Genomic DNA, 24,926 nt, shown 5'->3' on the forward strand with positions numbered 1-24,926 from the left:
AGCTCACATAATGATTTTAGCATACTATATTGTATGGAAGTATGCAGTTTCAGACACAGCCAAAGATGTCCATATGAAGATAAACAGGTGAAGCAAACATTTTCAGTTACAAATCAAAAACACTGTTTAATCATTTTGTGTGGATTTTTTTGGTGTTGTGCAACAAAATTGCATGAAAATGACCATCATTAGTTGATAATATCTGTAAATATCATTAGTTTGACAAAGAAAAAAAAAAGTTTTCATTACTGCAGTCAAATGTATCTTAACGTTAGTATGTTTTTGCAATTCCACAAAAATGTTGACTGAAGCATGTTTCCAAAGAACCTGTGCTGTAATTCGAATCTGTTACTTTGGTACAGCACAGTAAATTATGTAGTGTTATGTAGTATGAAGTCAGAAATTTGCTGGAGGGGTGGGGTGTTCAATTGTAAAATTTCTGCAATCTAACAATTGTTAGGTTTCAAGTATGTTTTGGGGTGTTTAGTTTTTTTGTTTTCTGTTGCACTCTCTCTTCCTTTTCCCCTCTTTGTTTTCTGTTTTGCCCCAGCTGTGCGACCATTGGTCGAGAAGGCTGTTATTCATCATTATGATGTCACTTGGCGCACCAATCAGGAGCTGGTCCACCACATTTAAAAGGCGTTAGCTTGTGCTGATCAAGAGGAGTACCTGATTCAGTGCCAAACTCATCACTTGTCAACCAGCCTGTTCATTCGTGTTCATGTTGTTTTTCTGTTATATTGTTGTTGTTTAGTTTGTCTCTCATTGAAGTGCTTTTTTATTACGATAACCTTTTGTAGCTCAATTTACCAGATTATTAGGAAGTCGGACGATCTTTATGATAATTGGATTATCAGATAAGCTTTTGTTTTGCTAATTGCTAACAGCGTGTACTTTATGAGAACTCTAATATTTCTGAGTAGAATGCCGTTGTTTTTTATTAGTTAATTTATGGAGGAGTTGCCACCATCACACCTTAAGCAGTTTAGGTAAGCATCGCATTCGATAAAGAGTACGGTTTTGTTTCTACATTTTTCTTTGGTTATTAGTTTAGAGGCTCGGGTTTAGTTAGAATGTTTTGTTATATTTATTTCATTGTTTTGGCAACACTCCTGTTTTTCATTTGATTCAGTCATTTAAATTCATATATTCATTCTTTAATATATATTCATATGTTTATATTCAATAAAATTCAAATATTCATTGTTTAATATCATTGTTTATTAAATTATTTAAAAAATTAATAAAATACAATATAACAGCATAAACACGTAACACAATCAACAATTTGTGCAATCAAATGAGCATTTGCTTTATGAAATGTTTTCTGTAAGTGGCTGCTGAATGTGGTCAACCTCAAACTATTTTAGGCCCCATATAAATCTGTATTTAGCATTGTCCGCTTGCGATCAGACTGACAAAAATGCGTAATTCCAGGTTTGAGGAAGGCTCAAAAATAGAAACTTTCTTGTGATCTTTCCAGAGCATAGTATGACCAAATAGTCAACTATACACTGTAATGGCATTTATACTATTGTTCAAAAGTTTGATGTCAGTGAGATTTGATTTTCAGTGTTAGATCTGTACAGGGCTGCTTCAAAAATACAAAAAAAAATGGAGAAAAATACATTTAAATAGCAATCTAACTTAATATGTATACATTTATTTAATTTTATTGAAAGTGAAATATTGCAGTGAAAGACACAACAAATGATAAATAAATAAACAACAACAACAAAAATACTGACCCCAGAATTGAGTGTAGATCAGGGCAAACAATAACACAAATGTTGGTTTGTTTGTTTGTTTTTTTTGTTTAGAGTTAGTTAGTTAGTTAGTTAAGCAGAAAAAAACATCTTCCTTAAACACAATTTCACAGTGCATATTGACATGCAATTTCCATACTTCAACTCACCAGGTAAAGCATGGCATTCTTGCTGTTGTGGTTCCCACTGGCAGTTAATATTAAGCGAGCAACTCCTGCAGTTCACCAGTTTGCTACAAACCTGCTCACTTCGAACGCTACATTTTGTATGGTTCTTCACAGACTGAAAAACAAGATAAAGAAAAACTTTCAGTACCCTGTTAACAAATTTTGCAACATGTTTAAGCCAATTAGTCAGTTCATAAGCTCCATACCTGGCCGTTTTTGCGCACACCGGGTCTCCAAATAGAGAGTTGGTGTTCAGACAGCATAGCAGGGGGAGGATTGAGGTACAGCGGACCTCGAGGGTGGTGAGCAAGCTCAACTGTAAGCTGAATATAGACAAAACATAAGAAAATTTGTATATTTTTAATATATTTTTAATATGGTCATCAGCAGAGGCGCAACATCCACTGGGACATGTTCAAAATCCTCTTTGTGTCCCCACTACATTTTATCATTTTTAAATGCACGCAGTCTTCGCCCACAAACTACAGAAAGTCTATGTGCATCAATGTGCACGTCCGTGTCTAAAAACATCTGTGTGCGTGCTCTAAAAATAGGTTCTAATGCACAGCTATTGAAGTTAAAAAGATGGTTTCAGACAGCGATAAAACGGAAGCAGTAACAGATGACTTTAATGTCAACAAGGAAGGAAAAAAAAGTGATGCGAGTTGGTTGATCCAACATATTAGGTCAGGTCAAAATAATCTTAATTTCTATCAGACCGAATATGTCTAAACCTGCTGATTTTAGTTATAGGAATGTATGCTAGACAGAAAACTAGCACCAAGATTTGTTGTTGTTGTTGTGTTATTACAGGTGTTTCATGAGAGACAATTAATAAAATAATGATCAACATTTTTGTAAAATTTGCCTACATAATAATTTTGTCTATCTGCAACTGATATTAAAAAAACGTGATTTAGTACAGAGATCCCTCGCGATAACATGGTTCACTTTTCACGGTTAATTTTTTTCATGCATGCTTTTTTCTACAGTTCTGCGTCCTGATTAGCACATTGTGTTCTGCGCCCTGACTGGCTATAAACCATTGTCAATCAATCTCCTCCGTGCCGTGTCTCCTGTACAGTATATAATGTGTTCAGCTTGCCAAATTTACATAAATCTTTGATCGCTAGTAGTGTGACTCTGAATTGCTGGACTATGTTTGCAAGTTTTCTCCCCACAATTTTGATGTAACGTTCTGCACTGTCAAAGGCACCTGCTCTAGCACCCAGGCAGAGAAAGATGCTAACCACAACAAGTTCTGGGCATGCTAAAGGAAAGTAGAAGTTACGCGGCTGTAGGGTGCCATTACAGAATAAATAAGTGAATATCAAATGGTTTTGATCATTCGTTTCATTCTGTAATACTGGGCCTATTTTTCTATGAAGGTTTGAACTTTGAGAGTTTTAAACAAGCGAGAAAAGTGTGAAAATGTTAATGCCTGTCTTAGAAAAGTGTATAAAGTGTGTAGTGAGGGGTTTAACAGCTTTTAAACATCTATAATAATTCTAAAAAATAAAGCGGACTACTTCTCGAATATCAGCAATTTTTAGAACATAACTCCCGCGAATAACAACCACTGTACACAGTTTTTTGTTTTTTAAACATTTTTAAGTTCGCTTTTAATGTAATTTGTTTAATCAGCCTGTTTTCTTCTGGGTTTTGTATTAATATAGTATTTAAAATATATATGTAAATGCAGGAAATGAGATTTAAATCAAAATCTTTTCTCACATTTTGTGTCCCCCAACTTCTCAAACCAAAGTTACGCCCTTGGGCATCAGTGTTTATATCTGATCTGTAAACTTTTAGCCCAGTACGTCTGTGATAATATGATCATTTTAACACAAAAACATCATACACATGTGGTTGAAATACCTAAAAAAAACTATAATTATACATGACAACTCCCTCAGGGTCAAATGCAAATCTGAATGTTGTTAAGTGTTTGCTTGGAGACTGCAATCTGTTAGTTTGTAGCTCTTACAAATGCTTAGATTAAGCGCTAGTGTTAGGTGATTAAAAAGTGTAATGTCCATACATTTTTTTGGACAGTTCACACTGAAATAATAATATAATAATATATAATGTGTATGTCATAATGCTGGCATTATATCCAAATATATGATTTACTGATGATACATTGCTAGTGCTGTTTGTGTATTGACTGCAAAGGTCTAATTGAAACTAATGAAGTAGTCAGTGTGATGTCAAGTGATGTCAAGGGGCCCTGACCAAATGTCAGAATGGGCCTGGGATGTGTTATTTGGACATACCACAGTGCAGTTGCTTAAAGAAGAGATGCATTTCTTGTCTTCGCACCATTGACAGTCATTGGTGTTGGCCGTACAGGAAGCACAGTCAAAAAACTGCTGACACTGCTTATCAGCTACATCTATGATTAAAAACACAAGAATCATCAGAGGCCGGGAAAATACATTCTTATTAGCATAAAACCAGAAGTGGGGTTTGAAGGTAATGAGAGTCTAACTCAAAACTCAGAGCTCTCAAGGTGAAACACTTCATAACTGTGGTGAAAAATGAGTGCGTGCAATGACACACGGGTAAGGGCTAAAGTTGAACAGCGGAGGTGGACATGGACAGGGCACAGCGAAATTACAACCGGAGAATTGAGGGGAACAGCCAAGGACAGAGAAGAAACTTTCGTCCTCGCTGTGAATTTGTTTATTTCCGACATGAATAAGCTTGACACACATGAAAACTGTTGTTCCTGTTCTTTTTCTGTTCAGGAGGAGCTTTTCTGTTTGTTGGTTTGTTTTCATCGTTATTTCGGAGAAGGAGAGGTCACAACGGAACTTTTGCCTGGAAGAGTTTCAAAGGATAAACAATGAGAAAATCCAGGACAAAAAACCAACAAGGATAGGAGAAAAGAAATGTGAGTAGATTCTTCACACTTTTTACTAAACAAGTCATTTTAACTGAACGGATAATGATTCGAAGAACATTATGATCTCTGAATTAATGTTATGTTAAATTCGCAGGTCGTGATAGTATTAAAGAGACAAATTCTTTGACTCATGTACTTCCGAAACATACTGAAAAAAAAAACTGGTAAAACGATCAAAAATGTAGAAAATATCTAAATTTTTATTCATATTGAAATGGATTCTTGTCAAGGCCAATCTATTAGTGTTCTTGTAGATGTGTTTACTAAACAGTTGTAGCATACCTGCAAGCCAATACTCCCAAGAAACGTTGTTACATTTAATATGAAGCAAACTTTCAGCATTCAAATCATCAGTTTGATTTCTAAAATGTTACACTTTTTAATATGAATAAAAAACAAAATTGCCTACTGGATGTGTGACCCTTGAACTGTTTTTGAATGTTATTGTAAATGTTATTGTAAATGTAATTGAATGTTAAAATGAATTTGTTTGTTTATATTGTAAAATTTCATTTTTATTATAAACAAATTTACTGTATTGTTACCTTTATCTGAGGAAAGCCATTCAATGTCCGTATCATTAGGTAGCTATAAAAAATATCTATGGCAAGCAGTATTTTGCTAAATGCACTGCATTATATTTTTACTTATACTATTAATGTGAGGGTCACCAGCGATCTAGTCTGTGTAAATCACTGGTTTTTATACGGATTGCTGACAGATTTAATCCGCCATTCCATGGACTATAAATCCCAGTCATGCACCACACACACAGAGATGCTCCTGATCCTGACTGATTGCATACACACCACCGGTGGATTTTCAAAGACTGATTACACTGACTATTTATGCAGCACAGACACACACTTTAGTTGATGAGTCTTGTTTACATTTTGTGACATTATACAACGTGTTTCTTTTGTCTTGTTTTGCCGTGTTTTGACCCTCGCCTTGTTTGTCTGTTTATCCCTGTCTGCTGCCTGCCTTTTGATCATCTGCTTGTGTATCTGAATATGACTGGATTGCCTCTATACATCTGTTTGCCCCTGTGCTGACCATTGCTTACCTGACCTCTCTAATAAACCTGCATTTGGATCCGCACTTCCGTTGTCACATTCCATTACAATTAGCAATCGAATTAGTACAATTAGTATATACTTACACATGTATGTATGTTTGTGTGCATGTATGTGAGAACGTATGTGTGTATATAAACAGTTGAAGTCAGAATTATTAGTCCCCCTTGGATTTTTATTTATTTTTTCTAAATATTTGCCAAATTATGTTTAACAGAGTAAGAAAATTTTGATAATATTTTTTCTTCTGGAAATTGTTTTATTTCGGCTAGAATAAAAGCAGTTTTTAATTTTTTTTTTTTATCCATTTTAAGGTCAAAATTATAAGCCACTTTAAGCTATATTTTTTTTGTCTACAGAACAAACCATCGTTATACAATAACTTGCCTTATAACCCTGACCTGCCTAGTTAACCTAATTAACCTAGTCAAGCCTTTAAATGTCACTTTAAGCTGTATAGAAGTGTCTTGAAAAATATCTAGTCAAATATTATTTACTGTCATCATGGCAAAGATAAAATAAATCAGTTTTTAGTAATGAGTTATTAAAACTATTATGTTTAGAAATGTGTTGAAAAAATCTTCTCTTCGTTAAACAGAAATGGGGGAAAAAATAAACAGCGGGGCTAATAATTCAGGGGGGCTAATAATTCTGACCTCAATTGTATGTATACCTTGTGAACTTTTTAAAAAATTCCTTAATTCATAAAAGGTTAATTTATTTAATTCCAATTAAAATACAAAGTAAATACTGTGAATTTACAGTAAATATATTTGTAATAATTACATTTCAAATCAACATTCGTCTTTAAAACTTTCTATCCATCAATCCTGAAAAACACTGTGCCCCAGAAATATCGGGCAACCGTTTTTAACATTGATGATGATACATAAATAAAATATATCTTAATAAATAATAAATGTTTCTTGAGCTTCAAATTAGCATATTAGACAGATTCCTGAAGGATGATGTGACAATGAAGACTATAGTAATGATGCTGAAAATTCACCAGGAATAAATTATACTTGATTTAAATTTACATGCATTAAAATATAAAACTGTTATATTAAATTGTAATAATACTTTAACAATAGGACGGCAAGGTGGCTCAGTGGTTAGCACTGTAGCCTAACAACAAGAAGTGTGCTGGTTGGAGTCCTGGATGGGTCAGTTAGCATTTCAGTGTGGAATTTGCATGTTCTCTCCTTGCGAGCGTGGGTTTCCTCCGGGTGCTCCGGTTTCCCCCACAATCCAAAGACATGCGCTATAGGTGAACTGGATAAACTAAATTGGCTGTAGTGTATGAGTGTATGGGTGTTTCACAGTACTGGGCTGTGGCTGGAAGAGCATCCGCTGCATAAAGCATATGCTGCAATAGTTGGCGGTTCACTCTGCTGTGGCGACCCCTGACAAATAAAGGACTAAGCTGCAGGAAAATAAATGAATAATATTTTAATAATTTACTGTATTCTTGATTTTAAAAAATGCAACCTGTATGTGAGCACATGATACTTCTTACTCTCAAGCTTTGTGATTAAATATATTATATAAACAATAACTAAAGCAATCAGAGCAACCAGCCAAATAGTCTTTAAGTACAATGAAAAACTGCATGATTACATGTCTCTAAGATTTACACAATACACTATAATCCATCATGAACTTGTATGTCATTCCATTACTTAATTAAAGCCCAATCCACCTCTGATAGAACTCCACACTTTACTCGGTAATTGCATTAATCCTCTCAGGTCCAGTTTTGCCCACAGACAAAAACATCTGTATCCACAATCGCTGGAGTTGGGTTTCAACGCAATCATAATTACATCGCTATGAGATTATTATGCGCCGACTGACCTTTTGTTCAGTCAATTATCAACAGGCATTTCCACAGTCGGGCTGGATTTACCCAGTAGAAATCAGGCTGTGCACCATCAAGGTAACCCAGAACATGCCAGCAGCTCTGCATATAAGCCTCCCAATGTATCAAGTGTAAATAGGATTATATGTGGCTTAACAATAATCTCCTGACAGAGGATTTATACGAAGGCAAAATACTCTCCAGGTGTGTGTTTGACATACAGAGCTAATGGTCCGATACAATTGAATGAGATGTACAGTGAACTTTATCCCCGCTGGGATGCTGATGTACGATAGTAAATTGGTTGTACAGGAATTCCTATAATGTGAAAAGATGTGTACACATTTCTAACAGTCACACATTTTACCATTAATTACACACCGTACAAACAAGCAAACAAAATTAAAGATTAGAAAAAAACTGGTTCATAGACATCAGGCTTTCATGCAACTATCATCTAGCACAGCATTACAATTATGCTAAAAAAACATGTTATACCATGCTAATAACATGCTAATTCAAGCTAGCATTAAATTAAACATAATAGCAACCTGGCCATTTTTGTTAGCAATGTGCTCAGCTGTGTTAGCCATGTGGCTAAACAATCTAGCAATGTGCTAAATCATACCATAGATATTTACATTAGATGTCGCCTACGCTGTTGTTGTCTATCAGAAGGAATGCATCAATAGAGCCACCATTTTAGTACAGGGTAACACTCCTTAGAAATGAATGTGAAAGAATGTATGTTTGTGTCCATGGAAATATATTATCCTCCCTCCCTGTTAAATTTGATCTAATGCATGTCCTGAAACGCACCCCCTCTCATGCTTTCACTTCTAATGCTAACGAAGGGAGCGATTCGTTTGTGAATGAATACCCGTTATGAACAACTCGTTTGAACCATCGATATCCCTGCATCTCAATGTGCACAACCACCTTTCTGATCTAAATGGTATAACATTTGAGGCACAGGCACTGTCAGGCACCCTTATAAGTTACTTCATAAATGTTTGTGAACTTAGCCGACAATAATGCAAGTTTCTGGCACTGCAGCATCTTCTTGTCATATTTCATTTACATTGTTTGCTGATTTTATTCAACAAAAACTAGAATAAGCTTAGAATTTAGTCCGAGTTGGTGCTACTTTGCCTTACGGTCAGTGCAGTAAGAGACTGTATTATCATCAACAATGTTACTTGTTTAGCACAAAAGTTCGTAACATACAAAATCAAAAACAAACTCTTACCTATACAATGTTCTGCCTTTATGCTTTGTTTTCTTTGTTTGCTCGTTACTACAACCATTCGCTGTGCAAAGTCCAGCAGCTTCACATTGGTTTTAGTTTTGACAAGTGCGGTTGAATAACATTTTTCCTGGGACCACTGTACAAATATGGCAGCAGTATTGACGCATGCTCAGGGTCTGTATGCGATATCTAGTGTATATATCTATGAATTCATCCAAGCAAAAATAAACAAACAACGTGTTATGTAAGGGATAAAGAACATCCAGGGAAGTTGTTATCATGGCATAAATCCCGACAGGCTTGTTGGCAGCCCGACGCGAAGTAGATGAGCTTGTGTTATTCAGCAGTTGTTATTTTGGAGGAAAATACACTGGAATGTTGTTTCTGACCAATCAGAATTGAGCATTTCTGACAGACGTATAATATTTAGTGTTAAGGCCATGCTAGTAACATTTAAACCTGTCAGTAACATTTAAATAATGTGTACTAGCAACATGCTAAAATGGTCTAAAACATGTCACATGCAATTACTTGCTAGCAACATGCTTCAACATGCTAGCAAAGTTCTAAACAAATCCATAACAATGTGCTAAAACATGCTGATAATCTGCTAAAACATGTTTGTTCTAAATCTAGATAATAACATACAAGCCACATGCTTGTTTTAAATAAACTAAAACTTTTTTTAATTATTATTAACAGCTTTTAAAGTTCAAAACAACACACTTGATTTAAAACCTTAGTATTTATATTAAGACAAACGCTGTGTAACTTATTTCACTGCTCCCTTGCTGAATAAAAATATGTATTCATAATATTATTTATGGGTGGCGCAGTGGGTAGCACATTCGCCTGATAGTAAGAAGGTCGCTGGTTTGAGCCTCAGCTAGGTCAGTTGGCATTTTTGTGTGGAGTTTGCATGTTCTCCCCGTGTTCGTGTGGGTTTCCTCCGGGTGCTCCGGTTTCCCCCACAAGTCCAAAAACATGTGGTACAGGTGAATTGGGTAGGCTAAATTGTCCGTAGTGTATGTGTGTGAATGAGTGTGTATGGATGTTTCCCAGTGTTGGGTTGCAGCTGGAAGAGCATCCACTGCGTAAAACATATGCTGGATAAGCTGGCGGTTCATTCCGCTGTGGTGACCCCAGATTAATAAAGGGACTAAGCCGAAAAGAAAATAAATGAATGAATTATTATTATTATTATTATTATTATTATTATTATTATTATTATTATTATTATTATTATTATTATTATTATTATTATTCATAAATATGTATTTCTATTTATTAAAATAACAATATTAAAAATAATACAGACTGACACTAAGCTTGGAAACATACAGTATAGCCTGGCACCTAATTTTATTATCTGGAATAGGTCATGCAGATTTGTCAAATATTTGTTAATGGTTAAACATTGAAATAATAACAGCAAATACAATTTTTGTGAGATATTTCAATTTACTCCTAATTGAAAACCTGCTATTTAAGACATCTGGATTCCTAAAATGCTAAAAATTCCATGTCCATTTATTAATTCATTTTGCTAAATATCCAAATAGTAGGAGCAAGCGGCAACCTCCCGCTCTCTCTCGGGAAGCCAATACGGAAGTAACTGAAAATGCAATTCATCAAAATTCCGCTAGTCCTGGCTCCATAATAGAGCAAGTTGCAATTGAGCCCACTGTTCGAATGGCCAACTTTACAACAGAAAAAAAGGTGTTTACAGAATTTTTTTATAACTCATCCATTTCCTTTATTTTAGGTTATATTAAGTTTGCATAATTAAGGGCGTGGTCACTTGAGTGACAGCTAGGTCTCGCTGGTCACCGTCACTTCACCTCAGCTGAATCCGGCAGATTAGCCACTAATCTCGGCATATTCATTGTATTTTTGTTCTGTTTTATGTGGCTTTACACAGTCAGCTGCCTTTTGGACTTATTTCTTACAATTATCAGATGATATGGGATGCTGTGTGCATTTAATTGTGCTCACAAACCATTCACGTGGCCTCGTTTCCCATGTGAGTAAAGTTATATACTTGTATACCATCTCTATAAATGTATTTGTTTTATTTAAGATCATTTATCATTAATATTTTTCTTTAGACCCGTAAAGCACTCCAGAATGTGACAGATTGATTAGCTGTAGGCTCTAGAACAGTCATCTGAAGCGTTGTCATACAGTGTTATGCCTAGATTTCATCAATAGTCTTGCATTTACTAACACACACTATATTAGAAGTGTTTGGAAGTAATTCGCGTTTTCCTCCTGTAGAAAAACGTCATAAGAACAATGTTTAGTGGCTCAATGTATTACTACAGTGTTTTTAAAAGTCTAAACACTTTATTGATATAGTGTACAGCCAAGCACATGTGGTCAGAACACAAACGAGTCGCAGGTAATAAAGTATCAAGCGTTTCTCCCAAAGTAAAGTCTGTCTGCCAGATCTAAGCAAAGTGCCAGCAGGCGTCTGTAGCTCCGCCCACTCTCCGCCTCTTTGCCCTTGTTTGGTATCCCGCCGTGGGTGCGATGACGCGCGGACAAAATGGCGACGGTTGGCCGCGCCTACTTGTAGCTTCTTTTGCAGTGTTTAGAAACCTATGGGTGACGTCACGGATGCTCCGTCCATATATTTTACAGTCTATGAGTAGGAGGAATAATGCTAACAACAATACAAACCCCTTTAGGGTGAATGGAGAGATACATTTACAGACTCATTTGAATTAAAAATCAATACAGTAAGAATGCATGATGAAATATGATCATGGAATGGGTCATTATACTGATTAACTAAAAATGGAATTGAGAGTAGTCAGTTTTTTAACAAAAATATTTAAAATGACAGGATCTTACTGGTGCGTGCAGGGCAGAAGGAGGCAGGCACACTGTCATTAGCATGACTGGAGTCCCAGGGTTCACAGCGATTTTCAATCCAGACACAGCGAACTCCAGGACCAGCACTCTGACAAACATCCTCCCTGACGAAGGCCTCACAGCTGGCAGGCTTAAACACCAGCACATCGTTCTGGATCACACCAGAGAAACCACCAAAAATGTACATGGATCTGAGGGAACAGAAAACAGACCTTTTTCATATTGTAACCAGTTTGTCTTGCCAGCACAATTTTCCAAAGGAAATGAGAGGATAAGACCACACATTCAAGTAAATGTTTCTTTTGTGACACATCATTATTTGGGTAAATTAACTTCAGTGGAAAAATGAAATAAACTGCAGTAAGAGTGCAGAGACTGATGGCATCAGTGAATGGAAAGTGATCACGTCAAGATCTCACCCATTATTGACAACAGCTGTGTGTCCAAAACGGTTGACATCCCGGTGAAGACTAGGATTTGGAAGAACCGTCCACTCATCACATGCTGCAAAAATACACACGCACACACACAAAAGAGAAAATATAACAAGAATTGAAAATAGCACAAGAGGCTTTATGATCTATTTGATCTACAGAGGATATTATAATACTATGACAAAACATTCAAACTTTTGCGCAAAAATATTTTATATAATTATATTTAAATATATATTAACGGTTGTATACAGTAATTGACTAACAGTTCTTTGAAAACATTACAATCTTAACCACTTTTAAAGGATTTTACTTTTAATTTCTTTTTTAAATTTTGTCATCAAGAATAGATTTATGTGTAAAACAAAACAAAAAAAGGCTGCAAAATCATGATGGTGATTATTATTATTATTATTATTATTTTAAAGAAGAAATATTTTACCCCTTTTACAAGATCTAAGATAAGTCTTTGGTGTCTCCAGAATGTGTCTGTAAAGTTTCAGCTCAAAATACCCAACAGATGAATTATTATAGCCTCCAGAATATGCACATTTTTGCTGTCTTAGTACAGGGTAGCTGTTTTTGTAGCCTGTGGCATTAAATGCAAATGAGCTGCTTCTCCCTGAGCACTGTTTCCACGTGCGTGTCTGCTTCTCATCATGCGTTACATCAGATAAACAGCAGTCAGTGACAGAGACAGATATGGGTGAAGCTGAATTACAGCTCCTTAGTCAAAAATATCAAGTAAGTGTATTTAATGTATTTGTGGCGGAGTTTATTCAAGCCTTTCTGAAATGATGAGACACACACAAGTACCGTTTGCAGTACACACACACACACTTATACACACATTTTAACTGACACCATGCGACTATGGTGACTATATCGGTTGAGAATTATATAGCAATTTTTCTCTCTTTGTAACAAACATGCACTGTTTTTAAAAATGTTTTTAAACTTATGAAACTTATAAAACTAAGAGAAAGTTGGAACATTTTATTCCCAGTTTCTTTGCAACAAAATGGTCTGTGGACATGGTGCCTGTCAATCAATTCGGTGTGTGGGGGAAAACCACACTCCTATGTCACATGGGCCTAAAAATGGGAGGGATTTGGATCCTATTTTAATGTCAGGAAATTTAAAAAAAAAAGAGACTTTATGTGTTTATATCACTCCAATATGACATTAGACACACTATACCTACACACAGTTCTGTCCAAACAGCTTACAAAAGTAGATTTTCATCATAGGTGCCCTTTAAATTGTCTCTATTTTCAGAAATAATTTATTCCTGCATTTTTTTGCATCATTACTCAATTCTTCATGGTCGCATGATCCTTCAGTTGGTGCTCAAGATATTTAATCATTGTCAAAGTAAATTAAAAACAATAAAACATACTAAAACATTAACTAAAGTGTTTCCTAATTTTTGACAAGTATTGTAAATTATCACTGGATATTTAATCACTTTTGTTTCCTCTACTTTTACACTCCTATAATGCCACAAACATTAAAATTGGTGTAATGTTTTGCAAAGATGTTTTTAGCTAAAATACTGTTAAATAACATGTTTCCACTTCACTTTCATCAATTTAACACATCCTTGTTTAAAAAAAAAGTAATTGTATCTTATACAATTGCAATTAAACAAAGATTTTAACAACAAGTTCAATCTCTAATAAAAAAATGTCCTAATCTCTTGAACATATTATTTTAAAAAGTTATAACAATAATAGAGTCCGTATTTGTATACTATGATGAGTGATGCCTCAATTAACCATTTTTGAAAGGTCCCATGAAATTAAAATAAACTTTTTTTGTATGTTTGTATTAGTATTGTTAGTTTTAAGAATATGTATAAGGTAGTGTGCTCCAAAACGGTTTAAAAAAGCTGATATAAACATGATATCAACATGTAAAGCTTGTAATTTGTCACTACCGCCTAAATGGATCAACGGTTTTATTCAAGTCACTTCATACTTCAGTTTCTCATCAAAATGTAACCAATCAAATGCTCTCTAGTATCTGACATGCCCCGCCCCCTTCAAGACGCTTTTCATTTGATGCACTTGGCTGTTCTTAAAAAGGGGGAAGAGCTACACTATGACCCACTCTCTCTTCGTTTTCGGTTGAGATTATGTCAAACATTGAATATAAAATGCATATTTCAAAGCACTTCTCAGGACCTTTACTGTGAGTGAGTTGCTTTTCACAACTCAACTGAGACATCTAATATCAGTGCAGAGATATTTTACTCAGAAATGCCACAGCAGCAGTGTAAACCATACTCTATGCAAACCAAACCTTTTTTTACAGACAGAGACATCTGTGTTTTTTGAGTTGTATGTGTTTGTCCAGGTTACATGAGCTCTGTGGCATATGTTTCTCCCAGGCTGCCAGATCGGACACACTCTCTGCTCATTACACGCTCTTTAATTCACTAATTAGCTGCACTCATGGTCAGTTAATCAGAAGGGAGAAAAAACCAAAGGCTCTCTTTACATTCGACCGGCTTTCCTGATAACAAATGCATTTAATGTGCTTATATACTATATAATGGGTCAAGAAAACATACGATATGTAAACTCTGTTAACAACCCCTCCCGCACAGATGTTTTATAGCATGAGATCCTTACATAAGTGAACAACAATTTACAGATCACAGGGAAGCGAGAGAAACAGACAGAAAAAAAACTGTCGCATCCAACATCTCACAGCCTCCCTCCAGCAGCACTGATGACAGCAGCAGAGATTAACAACACGCATTACATGTGCTCAAGAACAGCACTGCATCACAGAGATATCAGCAATAAAACAACACAGTGCCTGGTGAGAGTGAACATAGAGACAAATAAGCCACTGAATACTTTCATAAGGAGCTTGTTTTTTGAGCAATCTCTTCTCTCCATGCATATGCCTGGATGTCAATACAATGTCAGAAGAATGTTGAAATCTAGTGATGGACAGATGTAAAATTAGGCTGAATATCTGGCTGGTGTTAAAACACAACGTTAGCTCCATTGACGTCATGGCTCCATTGTTAGAAAGATTTTAAATGAAAATCAGGCTGACATCAAAACCAGATGTTTGCTTCATGACTAAACCAACTTCAACATTAGACAGAGCTGACGTCAAAACCAGATGCTAGATTGACGTCAAGCTCCGATGATTAACAGATGTCATATTTAGATTGAGAGTGAAAATCGGATAGACATCAAGATAGACATTAGCTGGATGGACAGTCATGGGACGAAAACCATTTTCAAGGTATACCGCGGTTTGAAAAAGTCAAGTTTTTTTTTTTTACATTTTGTTTTAAGGTTTTTGGACAACAGTATCTTTAGCAGAAACAATATCCAAGATGTCATTTTAAATTGTATTGAAATCTGTGTTTTGGAACCTAATGAAGACAACAGAAGTCAATGATTCATTTGAATTATTCAGCCTGACATGTTTACTGTTCCAAAATATTTAAAAAGTTTTTCAAAACAAAATATATTGTGCTGAAAGGGGAAAAAAAGTTTTTGTTTTTTACCCAGACATTTAAAAGAACCCATTTTAAAGCAGTAATCACAATACTGTAAAACCTATTTCACTATAGGTTATTTTTATACCGGCCCATGCCTACAGTCATAGAACTTTTGGTTAAAATTTTAATAAGGTTGACGTCAAAACCTTGGACAAATCAAAAATTTTGGTCGAAAACTAAAATCAGGTTGACGTGAAAACCAGACGTTAGCTTGAAAATATGAGCTTCAACATTGCACAGACCCAAAACTCTGGTTTTACACCAAATCAAAGAGACACTGTGTTTGGGTTGGAAATGAAAACACTGGTGAAATGAAAACGAAATTTATTGTGTTCAAAGGGGATTTTTTTTTTTTTTTTTTTACCCAGACATTTAAAAACAACATATTTTAAAGCAGTAATCACAATACTGTAAAACTATTTTTATTGTAAAACTGCTATTTTTATCCAAGATTATCATAACGTCAAAATCTTATAACGGCCCATGCCTACAGTCATACCACTCTTGGTTAAACATTTTTATGAGGTTGACGTCAAAATCTTGGACAAATCTAAAATTTTGGAATTTTCGAAAACTAAAATCAGGTTGAAGTCAAAAACCAGACGTTAGCTTGAAGAAATTAGCTTCTACATTGGACAGACCCAAAATTCTGGTTTTACACCAAATCAAAGAGACACTGTGTTTGGGTTGGAAATGAAAGTCAAGTTTAAATCAAAAGACTGGCTTGACATTAGTCTCCAACATCAGACAGTCTTTGCATTTTAGATGGGAATTCAAATCGAGATGACATCAAAACTCAAGGTTTTAAACTCCCCAAAACTTTCTGTTATACCGTTCCTACGGTATATGTACGTTTTTTTTACGTTTTAAGATTTTTAGGACAACAGTTTGTTCAGCAGAAACGATATCCAAGATGCCGTTTTAAATTGTATTGAAATCAGTTTTTGAAACTAATGAAGACAGCAGAAGTCAATGATTCATTTGAATTATTCAGCCTGACATGTTTACTGTTGCAAAATATTTGAAAATTTTCAAAACTAAATTTATTGTGTTCAAAGGGGAAAAAAGTTTTAGTTTTTTACCCAGACATTTAAAAAGAACATATTTTAAAGCAGTAATCACAACACTGTAAAACAATTTTTACTGTAAAACTGCTATTTTTATCCAAGATTATCATAACGTCAGAATCTATAACGGCCCATGCCTACAGTCATACTACTTTTGGTTAAAATTTTTAATGAGGTTGTCGTCAAAATCTTGGACAAATCTAAAATTTTGGTCGAAAACTAAAATCAGGTTGAAGTCAAAAACCAGACGTTAGCTTGAAGAAATTAGCTTCTACATTGGACAGACCCAAAATTCTGGTTTTACACCAAATCAAAGAGACACTGTGTTTGGGTTGGAAATGAAAGTCAAGTTTAAATCAAAAGACTGGCTTGACATTAGTCTCCAACATCAGACAGTCTTTGCATTTTAGATGGGAATTCAAATCGAGATGACATCAAAACTCAAGGTTTTAAACTCCCCAAAACTTTCTGTTATACCGTTCCTACGGTATATGTACGTTTTTTTTACGTTTTAAGATTTTTAGGACAACAGTTTGTTCAGCAGAAACGATATCCAAGATGCCGTTTTAAATTGTATTGAAATCAGTTTTTGAAACTAATGAAGACAGCAGAAGTCAATAATTAATTTCAATTATTCAGCCTGACATGTTTACTGTTCCACAATATTTGAAAGTTTCTCAAAACTAAATTTATTGTGTTCAAAGGGGAAAAAAGTTTTAGTTTTTTACCCAGACATTTAAAAACAACATATTTTAAAGCAGTAATCACAATACTGTAAAACAATTTTTACTGTAAAACTGCTATTTTTATCCAAGATTATCATAACGTCAGAATCTTATAACGGCCCATTCCTACATTCATACCACTTTTGGTTACAATTTTTTATGAGGTTGACGTCAAAATCTTGGACAAATATAAAATTTTGGTCGAAAAATAAAATCAGGTTGACGTCAAAACCAGACGTTAGCTTGAAGATATTAGCTTCTACATAGGACAGACCCAAAATTCTGGTTTTACACCAAATCAAAGAGACACTGTGTTTGGGTTGGAAATGAAAGTCAAGTTTACATCAAAACACTGGCTTGACATTAGTCTCCAACATCAGACAGTCTTTGCATTTTAGCTGGGAATTCAAATCGAGATGACATCAAAACTCAGCATTGGCTTGAATTCAACCTCCAACATCAGGCAGTAGCATTGGTTCCAAATAAACATGGGCTTAAAGTCAAAGCTCCACGTTGTGTTCACATCAAACCGCAACTCAGAACAGACCTTACATTTTGGTTGGAACTAAATATGCCAAAACCCTAAATTAGCACTAAAATTAGATGCGTAAATAAAGTGTTATAGGTCACACTTTACTATAAGGTTCATCAGTTAAAGCATTTACTAACATGAACTGCATATGAACAATACTTGTACAGCATTTATTAATTATAAACATACAATATAACAAGTTATAAGGTTATATCTGCTTTCTAAAGGATTTTGAGATATTGAGCTTCAGTGTTTGCATTTCATATAGCAAACAGTATGTGTGTAACAGTTCTCTTTCATACATTAAAGAGAAACTTCAATTTTTGCTTTCTATAACATTTATTTCATGTTTTAGGATGAATATTAATTTCTTGTTTAAATTAAGCACACAAGGTTGTGCTAAATATTGTGTCCAGTGCAGATGTTCATTTTATCTAAGTAATGTGTTAAGATTTATTAAATTTTATGCTTTATACGAATTATTGAATTATATTTATTGAATTATATGCCCCATGAATTACAGTAAGTATTTGCCCTTCAAGGCTTAATATCAAATTTAAAGACTTTAAAAGAAAACAGACATGAGCAAATGAGTTTTCTAAACACTGAAAAATATTTCCCTTACCATATATACACAAATAAAAATATTTCACATTTAATATATACATTTTTTAATATTTGTTTATTTTTCAACAAAGTAAAATTTAACATTTCATCTCAATGTCAAAAAATGCTTCAAAATCTTCCCATTTACACACTATTTCAGTTTCAGGTTTCTTCTCAATTTTATGTGGTGCGGCATTGTTTAGTCAACTCTGATTTTGTGTGATTTTGTCTTTCTGGTCTTTCCTGCTGTCAATGAAGAAGTCCGGCGAAATGACAAAGAAAGTTGATCCTGATTGGTCCTCGAACATGCATTAAAAATGTTGATTGGCTTACAGAAAGAACCTTATAGAGCCAAGCTAGAGTTCCACTTTGTAGATAAACATTTTTGTTTTTCAAATAAAAAAGTCTTAAAATTTGAACAACTTGTAAAAAAAAAACATCACATAATGTAAATAAGTAGCCATTTAATAAGAATATGTGAATAACTCAATTTTGACAAAAATGTCAGACAGAACCTTATAATTCTAAAGTGACGAATAGTTAATGCACTGCGAGTTAACATGAACTAACATCCATTCATTCATTTTCTTTTCGGCTTAGTCCCTTTATTAATCCGGGGTCACCACAGCGGAATGAACCGCCAACCTATCCAGCACATGTTTTACGCACCGGATGCCCTTCCAACTGCAACCCATCTCTGGGAAACATTCATACACACTCATTCACATTCGTGCACTACGGACAATTTAGCTTACCCAATTCACCTGTACCGCATGTTTTTGGACTGTAGGGGAAACCGGAGCACCCGGAGGTGAGAACATGCAAACTCCACACGAGCGATCTTCTTGCTGTGAGGTGCAGCAATACCTACTGCGCCACCGCGTTGTTATGAACTAACAACTATTTTCATTAACTAACGTTAACTAACATGAACAAATACTGTAGTAAACGTATTGTGCATTGTTTGTTTATGTTAGTAAATGTATTAGCTATCATTAACTAATACAACCTTATTGTTAAGTGTTACCATGTTATAGTAGATCTATGTGCAACAATTTTCTTATTATATTCATTATGTAAGAGCTAAAGTACATCCAGGCAATTGTTATTGCAGAATAACAATAACAATAGCTTATCGTTAGTTGTATTAGCTGTTTTATAAGACTGAAAAGCTTTATTGTGTGAAAACAATTGTCTGGATGTACTTTATCATGTTAATTGCATGGTCACTTGCCACAAAAAGTAAAAAAAAAACAATTGACAGAATATTTTCTGTGGCGTAATAGTATATTAATTCTTTAATTAAACGCAAAGCTGACAGATGCAAAAACTGAGCATACAATGGAGCATAGAGTAACCTACAAATTATTAAGTCTTCAATTCAAATGATGTCAGTCACAGGATGGCGTCAAACAGTCTAAAACAACGGCACGACAGAAAACATAAATATGGATGACGGACAGAATGATTTAAAGTACCCAGATGAGGGTGTGTTTCACTGATCATTATCTGGGAATAATATACCTTCGATCGTCGTGACTGACCAATCAGAATCAAGTATTCCAGGCAGCCGTGTAATAAATATTGATATTTAAAAGTATTACATATGACCGACCTGATAGCATCAGATAATAAGTTTCAAAAGCCATCAAACACATCATTAATATGTAAATTTGGCATTTACCCCTCAGAGTTCTCAGGCAAACAGGGAGTAGAGAATGTGTGGCCAGATTGCAAACAGCTCTCCTGAGTGCAGTGCTGATCGAGCTGTTGTTTAACTAAGACCACAAACGCATACACATAAAAACAAATCTCAGGAAACGCAGCAAATGGCCACACAAAGAGGATTTGTCTAATCTCGGACTCTCAGGTGAAGAAATTGCACTGTTTAAGAAATGAAGTCTGCCTCGTCCCAACTTTCACTCCAAATGGTGTGTTGATGCTCATTTCCCAAAAGGGCTGAATTATGATAGAAAAGAGAAGTCAACAGTTTGTTGTCTCTGCATTGTTTGAGGTGACTACATTTCGAGCAAATGGTAACAATTGTAAAACGGGGATGAGTATGTGGCACAGAGAATTGAAACCAGGGTACTGCTGTGTATTTTGAGACTGCTATGCTGAATAAACATCTTCACTGAGATCTTCTGTGTACTCCTCATTTCTTTTTACAACTGGGATGTCATAAAAAGTTTATTGATAATTGATAGATTTTTCTTCTCTTTCTCCGGTCTTTTTTAATTTTCATTTCTTCTTCTTTCTTTGTTCTTCTTCTTCATCATCTTCTTCTTCAGCATGCATACGTTGCTCAATTAGTTGTAACACACACACCTTAGCATTTCATCTTATCATGCACCTTAACATCAGGCGTGTGATTCACTGTTGGAGTGTGAATTGAAGTGAAATCAGACTACAGTTGTAGTTTAGGCCATGGCGCATCACACATAGAACTAACAGCAATGAAAGCCAACTTGCTACCTCACATTATGGGCCCTATTATACACCCAGTGTAATAAGGCGCAAGGAGAGTTTGGTGCGATTTGTTTTTATTTTCAGACCAGCGCAACCCTAATTTTCATGTTTTGCACCACGTTGTTTAAATAGCAAATCCATTTGCGCCACTTTGTGCACTGAGTGTGCTGGTCTACAATAATAAATATCCATGCCTCATTTCAGGGGGCTTTTTTCAATTTATTCATGACAATTTGCATTCCAGATGGTCTCTTCAACTGTTTTCTCGCTAGTGAAGCGTTCAGTTTTTCCACAAAGTCCACCATGTAAAGAGCAAATTTGCCATGGCGTGACACAAATGACTCATAAAGGTAATGGGAGATGAGACTCTGATTGGTTTAATGCACGTTATGCACAAAACACACCCATTACTCATTAAGAGAATAAGCACAACCCTGTTAGACCATGTGTGGGGCGCAGAACATATTTTTCCGTCCTTTGTGCCTAGACCATTAAAATAGAGTCCAATGTGTGTCTGGACTAAAATGAGGTACTCTGAAAAGATAACAACCAGCAGCAAACTAGCAAGTAAGTTCTGCATTTACGTGAGATGAAAAAAGTGGAGCTGCTGGACCTTATTGAAAATTATATTAAACTGTTGAAATACGGAACAGTGTGTCTTAGTAAGATATCAACTTTTGACAGCATGCATGAGCAAAGCCACTTGACACATGCAAGCTAAAAAGAAAATCTTTCTTGTGCCTGTCTACAGCGTCTAAGCTTTTTCTTGCCAAAGGTTACGAGTATAGCAAAATCTTTTTTGGTACTCATTTAAAATTGTGTTGCGCACATGGTTTAATTCCATCTCACATGCTCTCATCAACTCATTAACTAACTTTCTTAAAAACTATTTATTTGACTAAGTAAAGAAAAAAGATGAGCTATGTGCATTCAGTATGGACATATTGTGCTGATGACGAAATGTGCATAGCATGTGCAGTACACATTCTACCTAATTTATTCCATACCTGGGGTCACAACCTCCACACGAGGTCTTATCAAGCATTTGAGGAGTCACCAAAGTCACTCTGTTATGAGGGATAGAAGTAAGAAAGGTACAACCATTTTGATGATACACCAAAATCTGGAATCAACTCTCTGGTGATCATAAAATTATAAATACTAACCAGAATTAAATAAAGATAGCAACCGTCTCACAAGAGTGCAGAATGCAGTGGCAGTGAGAGATTTTAAGACAAGAAATTAGATGATTTGAAGTTTATGAATGTATGAGGGATCTGCATGACTGTCTAGGGAAATGTTTCCTTTTCATCTTACCTTCATATACAGTCTAATAAAGAAGTGCTTTGTGTAGAGCAGATACACGGAAAAGAGCCCTATTGCTGCTTTCTAAAAGCATCACATATTGTCTCACAGTGGATTTTCATCCCAATTGTCTACAGTTTTTGTTCAGGCCAATGCAACTGTTGGACTAAATCAGCTTATTGTACATTCTGAGGGGAAAGGAGTTGTTAAGAACTTTGAATGTTAAAATAGGGGTTTCCTGGACAGTGAGAGCCATGTAGGATTCAGTTGTGTATTTTAAAAATCATACATTTGTGTATGAAGCAGATTGTATAAATTCATGCAATATCACCACTAATTTAGCAGAATGCAGTTATTTTTCCTTGTGAGATCACCTTAAAACACACTGATTCAACATGTTTGATTAACCAAAAAGCTACTAATTTTATATTTACTAGTGTCAGCGGTGCAGAAATTACCTCAAAAACTGAGCTGACAGACAAATATCAATGGCCTAAAATTGGCTGACAATATTATATATATTTTACAGCTGAGCTAATAATTATGACTTCAACTGTGTGCGTATATATAAAATATACACTTGATTAAAACATCTTCTAATTGCATGACTTCATCCATTATAGCTCACTGTGGGCATTTTTTCTGACTAGAGTAATTCAAGACTCCAATCAAGTCTGAGTTCTTCAATAAACCCGGTTCAAACCTCTACAGATCTAAAGGTGACACTCATATTCTCTCGAATTGTAAAACTGCTCCTGATAATCATCATTGGCTCTTCCTAGATTTCATTTCCTCACAGGATATTGGCTGAACTCCTAACACTAATGTACAGGAGACAAAGAAACAGAGTGAAGAAACGCTGGATGACACGAGCAGATAGAGCAGAAGTGGAGAACAGGAGCAGCAGTAGGAAGGAAATCAAACCCATTTTAATTGCAAGCTTAATAAAATATGTTTTTGTGCCGAGGCAATCTGCTACCTAGTCTGTTGGATGTATTAAAACAAAAGGTCTTTGCAGCAAAAAAAATAAATAAAAAAGTAGATCTTCACAACGCCTCTCAGCCAGAGAGCTACAATTTTAATTAGGGTTCGTTTTCCCTGAATCTAATTAGGTACGCGAGTGGGGGGGGGAGACATAGCAAGAGAGTACGCAAATGAAAACCTCTCTCTGTGTCTTTCTGAATTCATTTCCTCGTTGCAAGTAAAACTGCATAAAAAGAGCTAATAATGCGCATTTTTCCCCTTCAAAAGTTGACTCAGAGTAAAAATAGAAAAAAATAATTAATTAATGGAGAGATGGAGGCTCTTGGTGTGCTGTTGAGCAAGAAGAATTGATGGTTAAGGACAGGAGAGGGAACCTGCTATTAGTGGGAATTAAAAACACTAAAAAGCTCATTAATGCAAAATGAAAAAGAAATAAAAGCTTAATTTGCTTTCTATAACTAAAAGTATTGAAATAAAACAGTAGTGTAATGATGGGATAATGCTGCTTACTTTGAGGTATGTATGTAGTTAGGACCAGGGATGGGCAACATTTATTATACATGTATTTCAAACACATATTTCAAATATAAATCTGTGTACTGTCATTTGAATTTAATAGGATTGATGAAAATGGCTTAATATGTTGTATGAAAATACTTCAGTGTTTTGTAGTTGTAAAATACTTTGTACATCATAATAATGCATCTGATTGATGCTTTGTAGGCCTAGGCTTGAAATCAAACAGAAAACCAATTTATGTTGAAGAAGGTGGTCGATCTTTAAAATATGGATGGACTTTCCACATCACATATAAAGAAATTAACAGACAAATGGCATGGGATTAGGGAGCAAGTCAACAATCTTTGAAAATACAGTAGTTTGTGCTAGATTATGGCATTATAGTGAGAATTATTCGGAATCTGCATCTTTAAAGAAAGTTAAAGAAAAACTGAAAAAATCTTGGGAGCATGAGTATACTGTACAAATAATAGTAGTTTGGTATGGAATGGTGACATTGATGCCACGAAAATAGGACATTGGCTGTTTCAAATGCCAGTAGTTGATCTCAAGATACACAATTAATGAAAAGGACAGTACCTTCTTTGTCAGCTTAGGAAGTTTAACCTCCCAAAGGAGCTGCTGAAACAGTTCTAAACCTCCATCATTGAATCAGTCATCTGCACATCAATAACTGTCTGGTTTAGCTCAGCTACTAAATACGATCTCCAAAGACTACGTTGAATAGTTCGGACTGCTGAGCGAATCACTGGTACAACCCTTCCTACTCCCCAAGAACTGTACTTATCCAGATCGAGCAGGAGGGCTGCCAAAATCACTCTGGACCCCTCACACCCAGCACACTGCCTCTTT

At 35.2% G+C, this 24,926-nt stretch overlaps 1 protein-coding gene across 2 annotated transcripts in view; it reads right to left on the reverse strand.

The window, feature by feature from the left end:
* Positions 1–24,926, reverse strand: part of atrnl1a (attractin-like 1a) — a 431,550-nt gene that overhangs the window by 317,902 nt on the left and 88,722 nt on the right. For both annotated transcript variants that reach the window (XM_056471227.1, XM_056471228.1), the window contains exons 11-15: positions 12,324–12,408; positions 11,884–12,095; positions 4,210–4,328; positions 2,140–2,256; positions 1,916–2,048 (exon numbers count right to left, since the gene is read on the reverse strand). In XM_056471227.1, coding sequence (XP_056327202.1) covers positions 1,916–2,048; positions 2,140–2,256; positions 4,210–4,328; positions 11,884–12,095; positions 12,324–12,408 — 666 coding nt within the window. The remainder of the gene's footprint in view (positions 1–1,915; positions 2,049–2,139; positions 2,257–4,209; positions 4,329–11,883; positions 12,096–12,323; positions 12,409–24,926) is intronic.

The sequence above is a fragment of the Danio aesculapii genome, chromosome 13, assembly GCF_903798145.1.
Source record: "Danio aesculapii chromosome 13, fDanAes4.1, whole genome shotgun sequence".
In the NCBI taxonomy this organism is placed as follows: Eukaryota; Metazoa; Chordata; class Actinopteri; order Cypriniformes; family Danionidae; genus Danio; species Danio aesculapii.